We start from the raw sequence: 17,699 nt of genomic DNA on the forward strand, positions 1-17,699 counted from the left end.
TAGATAGATAGATAGATAGATAGATAGATAGAATACAGTTATTGAATGTGTAAAGTGGGTCGGTGGTTCCCTGTTCGTTGGAGACCGTATGACCTCATGGCCACCTGCGCCCTGTTGACCAGCGCCAGCTGGGTCGCCAGTAAGGAGCTGGATATCAAAATCTCCCATTGCTCTCTAAAAATGGCGCGAGGGAGATAGAGAAAGGGCGGATTTTCTAAGCTGAAGTCGCACTCCCCATTTATGCGTCCACGTGATTTAGGGCTTATTTTTTACAAACTTTGCATTCGGCAGAGTATTGCTCCGGGAATATGAGGTGTAGCCTTGTTGGGTGGGGGAAGGATCCAGATTGAATGAGGCGAAGGACGGTCTGCTGCTCTTTAGAGAGGCTGCGATGAGGTGGAGGGAGTGTCCGTCTTTCTAGCCGGTAGTGCTGCGTGATTTTCCTGAAAGTGATGAGCGGGCAGTACTCTACGTCCTCCTCCGGAGCCTGGGGTGCGAGTGCGCAGGCTTGTTGGTGGGCAAACTCGTTGTCCTTCATGAAGGCGTTTGCGGGCATCCACACTAATTTGATTTTTCGACTTGCTGTTTTATTCTGCAGCAATCTAAGGGTCGATGGAGACACTCAACCTTACTGGTAGTTCCGGTATGCTGGCTGCGAGTCGGTGGCGATCGTGAGTGCCAGCGTCCGCGTGAGGGCTATAGCAATTGCCGTCTCCTCCGCTTCTGGGATGACCATGGTCTTTACTGCTGCGCTTACAAGGAGGCTGTTCCTGGTCGACCCCCGTAACGTTGCGTATGGGTTGCCTCTGGGCCGGGAGGCGTCGGTGTATATGACTTTCCGCTCTTTTCCAACGTTTGTGCTGAGCGTTCGGGGTCTAGCTGCTCCGGTGGCCTCAAGATGGGAGGGGTGAATGTGTTTGGCCAGTGGGTGAGTAATTATGGACTGGCGCCGGGAAGCGTGATTCCAAACGCTTCGCTGCACAGAGCACCCACGTGACATGTGTAAGGTCGCTGCGGGCGCTATTCTTTTGAGCACCTGCTAAAATGAGCCCACCGTTTGGGCTCTGCGGCCTTGATGTACAGTACTGAGCACTGGCGCTGAAGGCTTGGGTTTGAGTCCCAGCAGGTTTATCTCTTAGTTTTATTTTCATTGCCTAACTTTTTTTTTCTAAATTAATTTTTTTTTCAAATGTACTGGTTGTTTTTGTTAATAATAGTGATTTGGTATGTTTTAGGTCGCGTTAGGTTTGGGGGGCAGCCAATGACGACGTTTAATTACCGTTCTACATCAAACAAACAGACATGCCACGTGGGTGCTCTGTGCAGCGAAGCGTTTGGAAATACGCCGCCGGGAAGTTGGCATCTGCACTTGGGGGATCGCGTCGAGGGCCGTCCACCCTATATCGAGGAAAATTTTTCGTCCACCTTTAGTTTGGCGTAGTTTGGCCCTTTGGCTCGTTAGATGGTCTTAGATCAATTCTTCTGAGCTGTTGTGTAGGCCTATTCTGACGAACTTGTATGTGGACGCGCTCATAGGTGATCCTAAAAGAAAAGCAAAAAAAAAAAAAAACACGCCACTTTCAGTCAGCCTGCTTACTTTACAAAATATCTTGGTGTAGTGTCATAAAGAAGTTAGTTAAACACTACACCAGAAGTTTTTTGTAAAGAAGGCACGCTGACTGAAGGTGGTGTGTTTTCTTTCTTTTCTTTTTCGTCTGGAAACTGAGCTGAGAAAATTAAATACTCGAATAACGCTCAGGCACCTTTATGCCTGCTGCGACCAACTTCTATAATGCCATTAGTATTCTGTTATTTTTGCCTTGTATAAGTCGACATATAAGCACACAGAGGACTGACGAAGAAAAAGACGCTTTATTTAGGGATTCTTATAAGAACATTTTCGTAAACATTGTTGCGAAACTAGGTTTCGAAGCTTTCGTTTAATCTTTTTTTGTTTTAAGATCTTTTAAAGGTTTTGTTTTCTTCACTTTTATTTTGTTTCTTTTTTAAATGAAGAATAAAGGCAAAAATTCTTAAGCCCTAAAATACTGATTTGAAAGCGATCAATTTTGCTTCCATTGGACTAAAAGTACTCGGAACTTAGACATCTGCGCTAAAAAAAAATTCGATGCCTCGGGAAATGTTGGTTGTGCTGAAACTGTTACATAACCACTAACTTACAGAAGTCGTTTAGAATGCGAAACCGTTAAATTCTAATTGAAATGCTCTAATATTTTGCTACCCGGTGGGTGCTCGCCCGACACCTCCTGTATAACCTGTCACCATCTACAACTTTTCTTTGGACGCACACAATTTTTTTCAGCTACTGTTAAGGTGATACTGAAAGCAAACGGCAAGTTGTGCTCAGAAGAAAGTTCAACTGCCCCGAAGCCCTCTCAGCCTTTATTCGGCAACGAACGGTGCTTTAATTGCCGAAATATTAGCAATTAAAAAAACGCATTTCATTATTCGCGACATTTCATGACCTTTCGCGTGACGTCAACGGTTGCCGGAAGCGAGTGAGACAGCGGTGTGGTCTAGCAGGAAAACTAAAACCTACCGAGTGAACCATCGCGGCCGCAGGAGCCACAGGTTGCGCACTCGGCGCACACGACGAAACAACTTGCCCACCGCACACTTCCGTCACCTGGCACCCTCTGTGCGTCAATATTGGCGCCGCACGGGACGTGGGGCGGTGGTTAAACAATGTGCATGTATCGGGCAGGCTTTTAGTTAACCTACAAAGCGTCTAGCGGGCAGCGCAACCACAGCGAGAACGACGACAGGGGCGCTCTTTTGATTTGTATTCTTGTTATGGATAGTCGGGTTTTAGTCGCTTAGACGCACTAGGCTCGGCTAAAAGTAGCCATGAAGACAAAATACAAGTTGGGTTTATTAGAAAGCCTGCTCAGTCCCGATAACAATGATACCAATATCATCGCAATCTTCGAACAAATAAGGGAGATATTAAAAAAAACGTGTGAAGCAGTCGCTACCCCCTAGCCAATTTCCCGCAACTTTTCTATGACGTCACGGAACCTTGTTTGTACGATTGGAGGCCGCCTAACTGACCTGTCGCGACGACACATGACTGGACGTCTGTAGTGGGGCCTGTAGTTCAATTTGACCGCATCACTTGAATGCTAACGTGCAGTTCATCATCATCATCATCACCAGCCTATCTACGCCCACCGCAGGGCAAAGACCTCTCCCATGATTCTCCAATTATCTCGGTCCTGTGCCAATTGTGACCAATTGGAACCAACTGGTAGAACGTGCAGTTAACGCACTGAAAATTATATTTTATTGTTGGCCCGTATGACGTCATTCTTGCTCATAACACGTCACTCTGGCGCAGCATTTGAAAGTTTTTAAATACTTCTTGCTTTTTTTTCGTTAAAAATCATCTTTTGTGGCTCTAATGGAACTGAGTGAGATACTGAATCCTAGTACTTTCAAATTAAACCAAGTTGTATTTTCTCTTCATGGCTCCTTTAACAACATGCGCCATCCGTAAAACTTGTAACAGCGTGTGACGCTAAATTTTTTCCTTCGCGATATGGTAACGCTTATTACACTATCTATTGAATGTTTTGCTAAGCGATTTCATTAGTCTATCTGCCAGAAGTGTGCCTAGAGCTTTTACGAGCGCCAAAACCACTACTAACAAGGGCCTTGGCGCCAGTAGGGAATGAAAAAACGTACATAACATGATTCAAATAGTACCATTTTACCTAAGTACGCACCGTAGTCGAAGCTTAGCACCACACAACGCCCTGAATCAAAAGTTCCGGTTTGACGAACCAGTTTTATTCAACTTCAGGACAATCGAGAAATGATTTTCAACAAACACACCATCACGGCATGCGCTTTGAGGTCGAAGCGCGAAATGGAACAGGCGGTGATTGCCTCCGGTTCGTCGTAAGGTTAGCACTCGCTTCTTGCGATTTACGGGGGCGAACAAGTCACTTCATTCTGGGGCAAACCGAGAAGGTGTTTGAAAAACTCGCGCAGACTCTACATAGATAGTGCGCGGTTGAATTGTCGCTAGTGATAATTCCAACATAGTAAGCCCAGTTCTACTCGCAGGAGCACGCTGTCGAATGTGATCGCGAAGCGAACGCCGCCACAACACACACTGCTTCGGCCGCTGCCGACCTGGGTGCAAAACTTCGTTCGGGCAGACAGGCTACTTGAGGAAGCAAAAAACTTGTTTTATTAGACCCAGACTACTGTCCACAGAAGAGCGGAACCGCGAAACGCCGACGCACTACTTCCCACCATGATGTAATCAAGGAGACAGCAGACATGTGACTACGTTGAACCTTCAATAACCATGTATCGCAACCACCACGGACGTCGCGGCTTGCCCGCTTGCGAATGCCGGCGTGGCTTGAATCATATCCTGCACATTTATAATTGTTTATGACTTATGACTGAAGAAAGTGAACGTGCAAAGAAAGATTTTACATGTTTTTCTGAGAGTTTGTGTGCGCGGTTGCAATTCTTTTGCTCTTCGCGCGTCCCTCCGCTCAGTCGCCGTTAATTGACGTCGTCTGTGCTGGGCGGCTGAAAGCTTCATGTTTTGATTAGATACGTGATTATTTTGAAGGTACCGACCCAGAGACTATGATATTCGTTTTCTGCGGATGCCAATCTATCTACGTACACCAACTTCGGTTTTGCTTTCAGTGTCTCTTTTAAATAAGCGTGCCATTCGGTGTCGGCAACCTCGAGGTTGTGTTCCGGGTTTTTACGTTGACGGCCTTGGTTCAAATTCTGGCGGGTGTGAAGAGGTTCGGTATCGGAAGATGCGGTAGGTTTATCTGCGGGGTGCCGCCTATGACCACGTTTAATTACGTTCTGCATCGCGCCGGCAGTGTCGGGCTTACACTTACATGGGAACACAGTGTTGCTCTGAGGATGACGTGGCCCCTAACTCATGTGCCAGTATTGGCATCGCCATGGAGCAGAAGCAGCCGCAGTGCCGGAACCGAGTGTGACAGTGTGCCGCCTAAAGTGATGTGGCTCGCTGGGGAGTGCTGCGACGCAGGTTGAGAAGACGCGTATCCGTGTATTTTTCCTTCCCCCTCGCTCCAGTGATGACATTACGCTCGCCTATACGGTTTGGTGACTACGGCGCAGGCGCGACGCTCGCCGGCTTAACGGCTTCCGTGACAACGTATCTTCGCGGGCGGGTTTCTTTTATGCGTTTCATTCCAAAGGATCATCCGCTTTGTCCTCGAGCGACGTGTGCCTGCTTGGACTCACAATCCGTCGCCGCCGTTGCTAACTAATTAAGAAAACCCTGAACGCTTTTTCAACTTTCTTGAAATCTACAATGCTTGCAGAACGTGGCACCCAGCATCAGCCAAAAACTACTCCTCTATGCCCAACCGATAACTTGAAAACTCGCTCAAAAAATTTTTCTCTCTTTCCCGGTCTTGACGTTCTTCGACGGCTCGAATTACGTCACTAAGACCACGTAGCGGCTGTTGGACATTTTTCCTTCAGTTGCAGCAATGAACGCTTTTCGATAGCAACTTTAAAAAAAGCCACAAAAACAAAGCAGAATTCTGGCGCGACGAGCAAATCACGCACTGCCGCTCCGTGGTGGCGATAACTATAGCTTTCGCAGTGGTTCCGGACGCGAAGGAAAGAGTGAAATCGCTTATCGAAAGTGTTGCAGGGTGCCTTTAGTACTTTTTGGTGCTGCTGCAGACGCCAATGCCTGCCTTAAGGCACAATGAGCTGTGGAAGGATTTCACTTTATTTTGTTACCTCGGTTCAATTCCCGTGCGAAGTCAAACGCGTTTTGTATCGATATTTGCACCAGTGACTGTTTTCGGTACCGGACAAGTGCAATGCCCATTTTCCACACAACGGGACGCTGAAGGCTTTCGCATAAGCTTTCGCCTTCAAGCCGTGGACGATCTCTCGCGGCGCAAGCGCGCGCCAGCGTGCCGGGCGCAGGCTAAGAAGAAGAGGAACAGGCGAGGCGTTCGGCAGCGCGGTCGGGCATTCCGGGCCAAGAGCAGCCATGCGGGACCCGATGTACTTCGAGAACTACGGCGAGCCGCTGGACTTCGAGGTGGCCGACAAGGGCGGCGAAAAGGTTCTCGTGCCCAACTACATGGTGAGCTCAGAGAAGACGACCCGCTGTTCTCACTCCACCAAAGCCCGTTCTACATGGTGCGAATTCACCTGCTAATTCACAGGCACGGCGCCGCTCGTACGGCAAAACAACCTGTTTTTGTAGCCCCGGCAGAAACGCGAATACCATGTTTTGCCGCACGAGCGGCGGCGCAGTTGCGGATTCGCAGCTAAGTTTGTACTATGTAGAACGGGCTTGCGACCTCATAACCTGCAGTCTCCGTTGATCCTTTCGAATTAGGGCGCCCCCATCCAATTAGGCCCGCGTTCAATGCAGCTGATCACGAATGGGAAATGAATTCGATGAACGTGGGGAATTGGACATGTTGGTACATACCTCGAAGATGGCAGCGCAAAAAAAAAAAAAAAAAACAGCAACGGAGACAGGACGACAAACACTGCGCTTCCTTGTAGTCCGGTCTCAGTCGCTGTCTTTTAAAGCAAAGTTTTCTACCTCTACCAGCCAACGGTTCCTTCGTGGCGTGCGCGACAAGAAACTCCCAGTGGGGCTGAGAAGGGGGAGGGCGGTTTTCACTCAGGGAGCACAGTGTAGATGGCGCGGCGAATGTTTACCCAGCGTTCCGCACGCGCAGATGCCTGCTCACACCGGCGGGCGCATCGGCGGGATGGCTTTGTCGTCTGCTTTAGTGACGGTTGTTTTGGGACTGTTTTGGCGCAGCTTTGCGTCCATTGCGCGCTTCCTTCGCACGGCTTGATTTTATTCGACATCCATGAGTGAAACTTTAGCGCAAACTGACACAGGGACGAGAAAGGGAAACGACGTTTCCCCTTCTCGTCCTGTGTCAGTTTGCTCTAAAGTTTCACTCATGGATGTTCAACTAGCTCGTCTCTCCATTTTCTCTTTTCGACGGCCCCTTCTGGGTAACCCTGACCCGACGGAATTAAGTGGTCGTACGGCAAATATACGCTAAGAATTGGTTTGCAGGGCGGGAAAACAAAATTGAGAGACCACAGACCACATATAGAGACCACACAGAGACCATATAGAGAAACGCTACCTTTTGCGCACTGCTTGCAACGAATGGGACGACGTTTTCTAAATTCAATACCAATTCGGTTGTCTTTTAAAAGGTATTACAAAAGTCAAAAGGAGCTACTGGTTCTGATAAATGGCGTTTATAAAGGTGCCCTCAGCTTTATCGCAATTCTCAAACTTACTGAACTAGTTTAAATCGGTATAAATGGGAATAACTAAGCTCACATGTCGAATTATTTCGGTGTCTGCGCTTGTGTCGCGCGGTTGCATAGCCCCTGGCTAGCCCATCAGGATGGCTAGGCTCCGCAGCCGCTGTCTCACTCTTCGAAAGGCACTCCTCTGTTTTCTTTTTGCCGACGCGCGGCCGTGCTACAGCGGCGGCGCCCGCCGCTCTAGCCCGACCATGGCCGACGCTGCTGCGTTCGGGACGCCGCCGCAGCGAATTCCCGGTAACGTCTGGTTTCACTCTTTGTAGAGCCACGTGTGTGAATTTAAGCAACGTCACATGGGAAATTGTTGTGGGTGTCGTTTAAAGCTTTTCTTTCCGACCACGTTTATATGCCTTCACAGCGTGGATTGGAGTCATTTTTTTTCCCTTGCGCTGACATTTGTGAAGCATTGTCCCAGGATGTGGACAATGATGCGTGGCGGAACTTCACTTTGGGGTGGACAACGCAGGTCAACTTGCTCAGCGCCGTCACTGTGATTGCCACGTGCGCTGTGGTGGCTCGAGTGGGCGTGGTCTCGCTGCGGTCGTCTCCCGGCAAGGCCACGTACACCCCGCCGGCCGGCTCCCCCGCTGTTCCGCCGCTGCTCCCGGCCGCCGACGACCCGCTTGAGGGCTGGGTCGATGACTGGCGCGTGCTTATGCCCAGCAAGAGACCCATCGTCTGCTTCCTCAACCGAAAGGGCTTCTTGAGGTGCGCGTTTTAATTCTCCTCCTTATGCTAAATACGTACTCTATTGGCGCGAGCAAATAGAAAGAACTGCTTACATCGCCGCCTAAGGCTTACAGTTGTGCTGAGTCCCAAGAAATTGGGCTACTATACTGCGAGGCCCTCAGCAGGGTTCATTCAAAACACTTATGTGAAAGTTGGGTGGGGAATTTTGGTTAGCTTTTTAAATAAACTTCTCCAGTTCTACATAACTTGACTTTGTTGGCAACGGGACTTTCTAGCGCAAATGAATTGAAAGCATTCACAGTTGTGATTTTAAAGCAAATTTTATTCATCTATACAATGAACAACACATCGGTCGGCTGCGGCGCTTGCAATTATACTGGGCGTATTCGACACTGAAACGTTTCAGATGCGGCGCATCTCTTGCTCTGAGGCATGTCCCTCCTGCGTTGGCGTCGGCGGCGTCCGCACGCCACCTGCGCATGCGCGACTCTCCTCCGCTCTTCTCTCCGACAGCTGTGCGCAACACACTCACTCCGTCTCATTATCATAAACAACAGCTGCGTGCGCGCGCTTCGCTCAGCTCCCGTCGCGCAAGTGCGCGCATGCGCGACTCTCCTCCGCTGTCTCCTCTCCTTCAGGCGCTGTGACTATAGGGAGGCGAAGCTAAAGTTTGCCGGGCGAGGGAAACGCTGCACTCTCCCCGGAGGGGGAGTACGCCGGGCCGGCGGCCTATTCGGCACGTGCTTTTTTCGCTGCGCGCGTGCTGCATTTCTCGCGCTAGGAAGAGGGCTGGGCAAAATTTTCTTTCGACTTATGAAAGCATACACATTAGCACGTGTCCAGCAAGTTCGGTTTACACGTAGAGTAGCTACTGGGTCCATTTTTGCCGGTGCTTGTCTTGTCGTCTGCTAGAGACGCGTCGTCTGCTACGCGCCGCTCGAACGGCCGAGCGCCCCGATTTTAATGGGGGAAACGCGTTGTTCGGCGGTCGTCGGTTGCTCTTTTCTTCTGCAAGGCGACAGCTGTACAGCTGGTTACAGCGTACTTTTCTCTTGTTTGTTACTCCCTTCACGTGCTCGCGCTTCTGACATCCGGACTTTCTGGACTGCAGAAACACTGACGCGTGCAAGAAATGTCAGATAAACGTGATTGATTATGGTTAATATGTTATTTCTTACTCTTGAAACAATCAGCTGCATCTTATAAAAACGCATCAGAAAGGCACACGCTAATTAAGGGGTGCGCTGACAGCGCCGCATTTCCATTTTACTTGTCCTTGAAGAAATTTTTGTTCGCAATGTTAGTCACCCGCTTGTAGTACAAGTATGGGTTAGCGTGACAGTTCGCGGAAACAAGAGAACAGCTTGTGGCGTATAACTTTTAATTATTATAATGTACAGAATTTGGTGTATACCTCTTTTAATTACCAGTATTACTAAATGTGGAAAAAAAGCCAACAACGCAGCAATCCCGTCCAGAACACAAGTCACAATGACAAGACGGACCAGAGCTACTACAGCCAGGTAAATCGCTAGAAACTATTTTTTTTTTCACCCATGCAAAATGTCAACCTATTGTGTTATATATGGACGATATCGAACGGCACCAGCTAAACAACTCCGAAGTTCATTTATCATAGCGGAAAACAATCATTGGCAGCATGCATTAAAAAAAGTGTAGAGGGGAGGACTCGTTAGAACACTAGTTCGCATTTTCAAAGCCGGGTAATGTAAACTGAAAGCACACAGATACAAACAAAAATGTGTCAACTTATTTTACCTTTCGAAACGCAGTGATCCATGCTTACCGTCTATCTTTTTGGTGCGCTTTCGCGGGGAATATGCAGAATTTAACGAATGGATCCTCTTCTTTCGCCTTGTTACTGTCGTGGCAGCTGACCATGCAACAATATGGGGGGTTTGCTTCACTTTCAGTTAATATTTTCCTTTCGGGCGAGTGAGGAGTGTTCCCGCCACCCTTTGTACGTGCTGGCTTAAGTGGCTCGCGAAGCAGGCGGTCGCTTTCTTCGCATTCGTGAGTAGGGGGCTGGATGCCTCAGGCGGTGCGGGAGACAGCGCGAGCTGCGCGTGCACTTGCCAGACGCGGAGGAGCGGGCCGGGAGGCGACTGCTTCACAAGAGCACTCTTTATCCTGTGAAACCGCCGGGGCGCTCGGCCGTTCGAGCGGCGCGTAGCAGACGACGCGTCTCTAGCAGACGACAAGACAAGCACCGGCAAAAATGGACCCAGTAGCTACTCTACGTGTAAACCGAACTTGCTGGACACGTGCTAATGTGTATGCTTTCATAAGTCGAAAGAAAATTTTGCCCAGCCCTCTTCCTAGCGCGAGAAATGCAGCACGCGCGCAGCGAAAAAAGCACGTGCCGAATAGGCCGCCGGCCCGGCGTACTCCCCCTCCGGGTAAGGTCCCTGAAAGAACTAAGGTAGCGCCAACTGCTCCCTCCTTCTCCGCTGCCCTCCTCTTTTTTCTCTCCCCTCACCCGCGGCGCCGTCGTCCCTTTAACTCCGCGGCGGGGCCGCCATATTTGTTGGCCACTTGAGAGCAGACGCCCTCGCTACGCTTCAGGGCGCTCGCTGCAGTTTGCTCTTGTTTTCGCGCCGAAATCGCTCTTTGGTAGCATTTATAGGATTTCTAGAGCCCCGTTTTACCAACAGGCACTGAGTGATAGTGTTTTGTTTTATATTTTTGTCTACAAGGGGATATTTGCGGGGCGGATGCCGCTGGCGCATACGCACAGCGCGGTTTTTGTTTACGTGCGCGGCATTCTGTAACACCTCAGGATAGCTCGTGAATGCGAAAGGATCGAGCGTGGACATTTCAAACTGCTCTGTTACGGTAGTTCCGTTCTTGCATTCGCGTGACTGTGGTCGTGCAATCACTGCACAGAGGTCTTGCGCACGGTTCGCGGCAGTATACAGTGCGCTTCATTCGCAAATGCCGTAGTTCGAGCGCTGCGCTGGCGTCCTTGCACTCGCCTTTCTTGCGATAATTGTGTATCCTCAGCGGCGTTCACTCTGCGCCCGCTTTTACTAAGACCTACAGCCTACCTTAATTCCGCGCAGTTTAGAGTGCTTTGCCGTTTTTGTAGAAATGTTTCCTTCACCTTCATGTCGTTATAGGCTGCTGTGAGTAGACTAAAAACATACACATGCTGTTGTGCGTGTGTGCACGTACAGCGACGTGAAAAGCCCCTGCTTCCCCGACTTCGCAGCCGGATACACTAAACTACACTCGCGGCCGTACGTTCATGTGCGAACCTAGTGAAAAACGCAGACTTGTAATTCTGGGAATACGCGCCAGAGAAGACTGCGATCAATCGATCGGGTAAACTGAAATTACAGATTTGTGGCCTCTTATTTCTCATACGAACCAGAGATCGAGTCCCTCTAGGTACAAATTATGTAACTAGTTACTGCAGTTAATTAATCATGCAATACGTTTTTTCACCGGGCGCGGTCGTTTACAGCCGTTATTAATGGAGGCGCCTGGACAGAATTGTTTTGTGCTGGGATATATTCTGGCAGATTTGTACATTGCACTAACACAGGGATACACCCGAAAGAAATTCGAAAGAGGACCAATGTCACGATGATTATCAAGAGAAAACAATAAATCACAAAAATGAATTGGTGCCAGCAAATAGATATTTTATTGGAACAAACGTCCGTAATGACGTCGTGCAGGTGGCTTGTGCTGCTGACGTGGCTTCCCGTGAGAAAAAATGTTGGGAGTGGCATTTGGGTTTAGTTTTTTTAACGCCAAGCTTCTCCAATATCCGTTGCTCAAATTGATCCGTGAAATAATCCTATTGAGAAGGGAAAAAAATGTCGCCACCGAGTTTGAGATGCGCCACAAACACTCCGCAAATATAGGCAATAATGCATTGCAGAAGGGAGTTAGTGACTGTTCTACCGTAGCATGGTCAAATTCGTGTTCGCGCATCTGCTCAGTGCCGCGTCCGCTCAACTCGCTAAACTAAACCCGTTTAGCAAGCGCTTTGCTGGACAAAAATACGTCTGCTGAAAATAATATAGTCGCCCAGTGTGTTTTGGTTCAAATCGCAATGACTGGATACGCTGCGCCATTGACTACTAAGATGAAGTAAGCGCGCACACTGCAAATGTACGGCATCACGTGTAATGCAAACGTAAGTCGTAATTAACGTTACTCTCTGCATACACGGAAGAAAGGGCGTACAGCCGTTAAGGTGCGAATATGCATTTGAAGTGCTCATTCAAACGTAAGCGAATTTAATAAAGCGATAACAGAAATTGCGCATCAAACGTACGTCAACGGCGCGGTCACTATATTAGCTGACCTTAAATTGTTTTACCAAGCCGCAATTTTTTTTTTCTCGCAACAGCCTCAATTTGCGCCGCACCGACCAAGCCCATATTACGCAGCAAATCACTCCGATGTCATAACAACGGGATTATAATACCACCCGGGTAGCTAACACACAAAACATGACTTCACGCCAAAAAGAGCGTACACGCACTCGGAACGCACACGATACATGGTCAGACGCAAGCTGCCGTCGGCCAAAACAAGCATGAATTCAGGTGAACAATTCTCGCGTTACGAAACCCTTACGACAACTGACTGAACATGCTACGCCGCTGATATTGATGCTGGAAGTTAAGCGCGCACATGACAAATACACGGCCTCTTATCCAAACCAAAGCTTACGACGGGACGAACTCGGCGCTGCGCGCAGTGCCTACTCAGAACAAAGCGTCGACGACGGTCGCGAAGGGAATACGCATTTCTTCGTAAGTGACCGCTCAAGCTCGCGCAGAATTTAACCGAGCAAGAACAAGCATTCAGAAACTTACCTCGCAAAAGAGTGATGGTAGCGTCGGCCAGAAGTATGCCCGTTCAAATCTATGCAACCAAACTTTTCTCCTTTCTGCGTCGCGTTTCCCGGACGGAATAACGAAGTCTTGTGCCCTGCCTGACGATATTCGCGCTGCCTAAGGCACAACACATCGACACCGAGAAGCAACCTAAAACGACACCGGTGCGACATTTTTTCGAAGCGAGCAGCTAATTCTTACTTTGCTATTAGCTGGCGCCTACGATAAAGCCGGTACTGAAGCAGGGTGGCGACGGTGGCTCGGAAGCCAGCAATGGCGTCGCAGCGGCGGCGTTGCGCAATGTCCCAGCCGGCGAGGCATCGGCGAGGCGACCCGGCGGCGGAGCAAAAAAAACAAAACCACGTGACTTTTCCCTTGGCCAATGGCGCGCGGCGTTCGCCGGCGAAAAAGAAAATGGCAAAAAATGAAGTAAGAGAGGAGCGCGGGCGAGGGCGAAAGGCGGCGAGATCTAAAGATGGCGCTACCTTAGTAATTTTAGGGACCTTACCTCCGGGGAGAGTGCAGCGCCACCCGGCGATCGTTCCGGAGCCTATAAAGCGGGTAGCGCGCTGCGGCGGTTCAGTCAGCGCTCGCTCTCGTTCGACTTCGCGTCACTTTGCTTGATGACTGTGTGCTTGACTCGATTCTTCCGATGAAGACGTGATGAAAGCGACGGTCCCTTCAGCGAGTGGTGTGACACAATCCAATACCAGCGTCACTCCAAACGCTAAAGTAAAATTACGCCCATCTTCCCGCGTATGAGAACACCCACATGTGATGGAATGCATCATACGCGTTCACAACACGTTTCACCTGATTTAGAGAATCAACCCAATGGATACGCCAATTGAACCCCCCGATGCGTCGCATCACATCAGGGTTCCCTCGCGGGAAGATGGGAGTAATTTTTTATTATAGATAATGGTTGTTATGATAGATTTCCTATACTTAGTAAGCATTTGTTTTTACTTTTTCTATCCTAAAAAAGCTTTTAGGCATTCAATGTGCAAACAGTACACATGTGAATTTAGACAGTACCTTCTTTACTATTGAAATGGGAACACGCCTCTGATGGTCTGCTCACGGCGCGTAAACACCAGCCCAGCGAGAAGCGGCGTACAAGCAGATGACAATACTGCTCCACTATAAAGTTTCTAGAAAAAAGTACCCAGGCAAGGAAACGTAAGAAAACAAATAATTAGGTAAGAAAAAAATGCGCCCATGCAGTCTTAGCGGATGGCTATCCAGCGAATTAGCAATCCCGGCGGCCAGTGTTTACCCGTGTGTTCATCCTTATGGTTCATCCATTTTTCATTATAAACTGCGTTTGCATTATAAACTGCGAAAGCTACAGTACGCTACCTCGGGCAGTCGTTGCGGGGTTACCAGTTTTCACCCTCAGAGCTAGAGGTCAAACCACAACCCCTTCTACAAACGCCCGGACTGAAGCAGCGACCGATGGCGGGGTGAGATAGGCGCGGGGGGAACGGAGAAGTGCGCGGGACCCGTGCCGCCACATGGCGGAGGAAGGCGAGGACGCCACCACGGTAGCGATAAGTGCGCGCAGAGCCGTGGGCGATCGAGTAGGACGAACATTCAGCTGTGGTCGCTCGTACAGCGGTGACGCTTAAACAAGGCCGTGAGGCGACGAAGAGGAAAGACGCTACTGTACGTCCAGCTTTCTTTTCTTTTCTTCCCGTTCCTGCTCGCGGCGTTAATGATCATAAGCTGCCAGGCTTTGTCTGTACTGAGTATGAGCTCATGCAGCAGTCTAAATTAACCTTCCTTATGAGGGTGCAGTGTGGGCAGCCAGTTGTGATTATGAAGTTCTAACAGTACGCTACATCTTATTGCACGTCCTGCGCCACAAGGGCACCCCCGAACACGGTCACCCTGCGCAACTTCCCGGGCTTCCACTGCAACGAGGTCGTCTATAACGGGCTGACCTTCGAGAACCACACTTTCCACCTGCTCGCCGACGCGACCGACGACGCCATCCTGCGCCAGCTCAACCGCGTTCGAAACTCGCTGTTCCCGCACTGGAGGATCATCATCAACGTGTTCATGGACGGCGTCACTGCCAAATCACTTCACGAGCCCATGCTGCTCGACTCCCTCACCGCCTGGCTCGAGCAGCACCGCGTCCACGGCATCAACTTCGAGTTCGACGGTGACGCGTTCCTTGGTGACCTGGACTCTGCCCGGGACGTCGTGTCCTTCTTCGCCGTGGCCAGGGAAGACTTCCGGTGGGCCAACCTGAGCGTCTCGGCCATGCTGCCTTACGGGGCCACGGCGCTGTTCCTGGGGCAGCTTTCCACTGTCCTCGACCGGGTGTTCATCAAAACGCACGGTCTCCTTGACGAACCTTCTGGAACCACCATGCTGGCCGCCCCTCTAGACAAAGCCGGCCTTGTGCACCACACGTCCAACCATCACACCATCATGAACCTTCTCGAGGACGTAGATGACCACCTCACTAAGAGGACCTGCTTTACGCTTTCCCTGGCTGGGACTGCATTTAGGCTGGCGTCCCCGTCGCAACGAGGGGTTGGCGATCCGATTGTTGAGGGGCCCTTGAAGAAAACCTCGTTCTCGGATCTATGCAGGTTCGTTCCGGACCGCATCAAGAAGATCGAAGATGACACGGCCTACACGGTGGAAGGCGACAAGTGGGTCACGCACGAAGATCAGTTCACGATCTTTGAGAAGACGGCGAAAGTGTTACGACACTGGCACTTCTTGTGCATAGGTGTCGTGGACGTCGACATGGATGACGTGCGTGGGGAGTGCGGCCGCGTGTATCCGCTGTTGCGCCGAATCTACGAGACCTCCTACATCTTGAAGTACTCATGACATCTGTGCCTTTCGTGTTGTTCCTGTGTGTGTTTGTTGTTCTTTCTTCCTTTTCTTCACAAAGTAGCATTTCTGACGGGAGAAATTGTTGTGACAGTGCACGTTCCACTCGAAAGAAAATTTTTCTTTGCCTGCTTAACACAATTGGTGCGTCATCTGTGACTTCGAATTATTTCAAAACACTCCTGTGAAAGTTGGGTGGGAAGTTTTGGTCAGCTTTTTAAATAAATAAACTTCTCCAGTGTTCTACTGAAATTGACTTTGTTGGCACTTGAGACTTTCTAGCGCAAACGAAGTGAAATCGTTCACAGTTGTAATTTTAAAGCACGTTTTATTAATCTATAACATGAAGCCCATCCTTGGTGACTGAACTTTTAACTGGTTGCACTACTGAGTCAGAGAATGTAGTTCTCGGACGCAGCAGCTGTTATCCACGGCAAAAAGACAAACCCACCCCTTCCCATACTGTGAACATGGGTGTGCATGAAACTTGTCCAACCGTAAACGAATCAATTGTGAAATCCTTGCTAAACGAAATATCCAGCCCTTGACAAACCACAATCCTGCCGTGGACCAATCCAAACTGTCTGGTGGTGGCGGGACGTGGACGAGAGCGCTGTTTGCCTGTGCGCTCGTTCAGATGGCGCCATCGGCGGTCTTCCTCCCGAGGCACGCGGTGGTCACCTGGTGGTGGGTGTTTCAAATTTCAAATTGTTTTTTTTTGTAATTAAGTCCTTTTTAACTCATGATATGCATGTTTTTTGTCAATTAGCTCCGTCCCAGTTCATGAGGGGCACTGCTCGCGGTTTTTTTACTTTAATCTAACTTTTTGCCGTTTTTATCTCTTTTCGTTTTCCTGTAAGAAGAGTATGGCGTTAAACGGCCGAAGCAGGACGGGGTTTTGGCGTACGCCGCCAACAGCAACACCGACGGCGACACGTGTCAGCCAACAGGAGCTTTGTTGCAAACTGATTTTCCTGAACCACGATTATAATCTCCTTTAAGCAACCTCCATGACTTCGTAGTTAACTTTCCCTGCTGAGTCCTGTGAACCAAAGCGTTTCAGGAAGCAGGGCATTTTCCTCCCATTAACTTAAAGGAGCCATAAAGACAAAACACAAGTTTGTGTTATTCGAAAGATCTCGTGCTTTAAGTGCCCCCAGCACTTGTCCGAATGCAAACGATGCTTTATTCACTGAGAAATTAATTTTTGAAGCTAAAATTTTGATTTCCCCGCTAAATCATGCGTTTTCGTGGTCTGCAATGACATCACAGGGTCTTGTTTACCGTTAGTGAACCTAGATGGCGCCACCACACCGCGGTAAGCCGTTTTCTGCCTTTGGTTATGTTTGTGAACGTATTTGTACCTGGCTTGTTTTTTTTTTTTCATGGAGAAAATCGTTTCGTAAAACATGGTGCTCGCTCAACAAATACAGTCACGTAAGACATCGTCGCTTGCTTCAATCAGCCAGTGTCGTCTGAAACAACCCCAAAGCCCCGCAGTCCTGTGCAGCTAAACCAAGCATAGTGCGTGCAGTACCAAGAGAGAGAGAGAGAAAGACTTTATTTGAGGCCAGCAGGGAGTGGGAGGTCGGGATGCGCAGAGCCTCCACATCCCACCCACGTTCACGACGTCCTCGGGACTAGGCCCCGCCGGTGTCGGCGTGAGCGGTGCGCGAAAGGTACTCGGGAGTTCGTCCCACGCATCGGTACATCTATGCCTACGCGTGCTTTCGTAACTTCCACTGTTTGTCCCAGCATTCTTCGGGCTTTAAAAAAAGCGTGCCCTAAATTTAAGCGCAAATAGCTCGTTCGGCAAGCTTATAAGCTCTGCCTAATTTGCGTTTGCTTTTGCCGCCCTCCGCCAATCGCAGAGCTGTCTGGTATGACATCATAGGTTCTGTTGCGGAAAACAAG

General features: G+C 49.5%; 1 protein-coding gene across 1 annotated transcript; it reads left to right on the forward strand.

Annotated features, from left to right (window-relative positions):
* Positions 1-5,771: 5,771 nt before the first annotated feature.
* LOC144138259 (uncharacterized) lies at positions 5,772-16,007 on the forward strand. The gene is made up of 3 exons (XM_077670445.1): positions 5,772-6,136; positions 7,829-8,070; positions 14,801-16,007. Exons 1-3 carry the CDS (start codon positions 6,041-6,043, stop codon positions 15,780-15,782), a joined length of 1,320 nt encoding a protein of 439 aa, XP_077526571.1. The 5' UTR covers positions 5,772-6,040; the 3' UTR covers positions 15,783-16,007.
* Positions 16,008-17,699: the final 1,692 nt, after the last annotated feature.

This window comes from Haemaphysalis longicornis, unplaced genomic scaffold (genome assembly GCF_048455015.1).
Source record: "Haemaphysalis longicornis isolate Haplotype H1 unplaced genomic scaffold, Haemaphysalis longicornis Haplotype H1 scaffold_5, whole genome shotgun sequence".
In the NCBI taxonomy this organism is placed as follows: Eukaryota; Metazoa; Arthropoda; class Arachnida; order Ixodida; family Ixodidae; genus Haemaphysalis; species Haemaphysalis longicornis.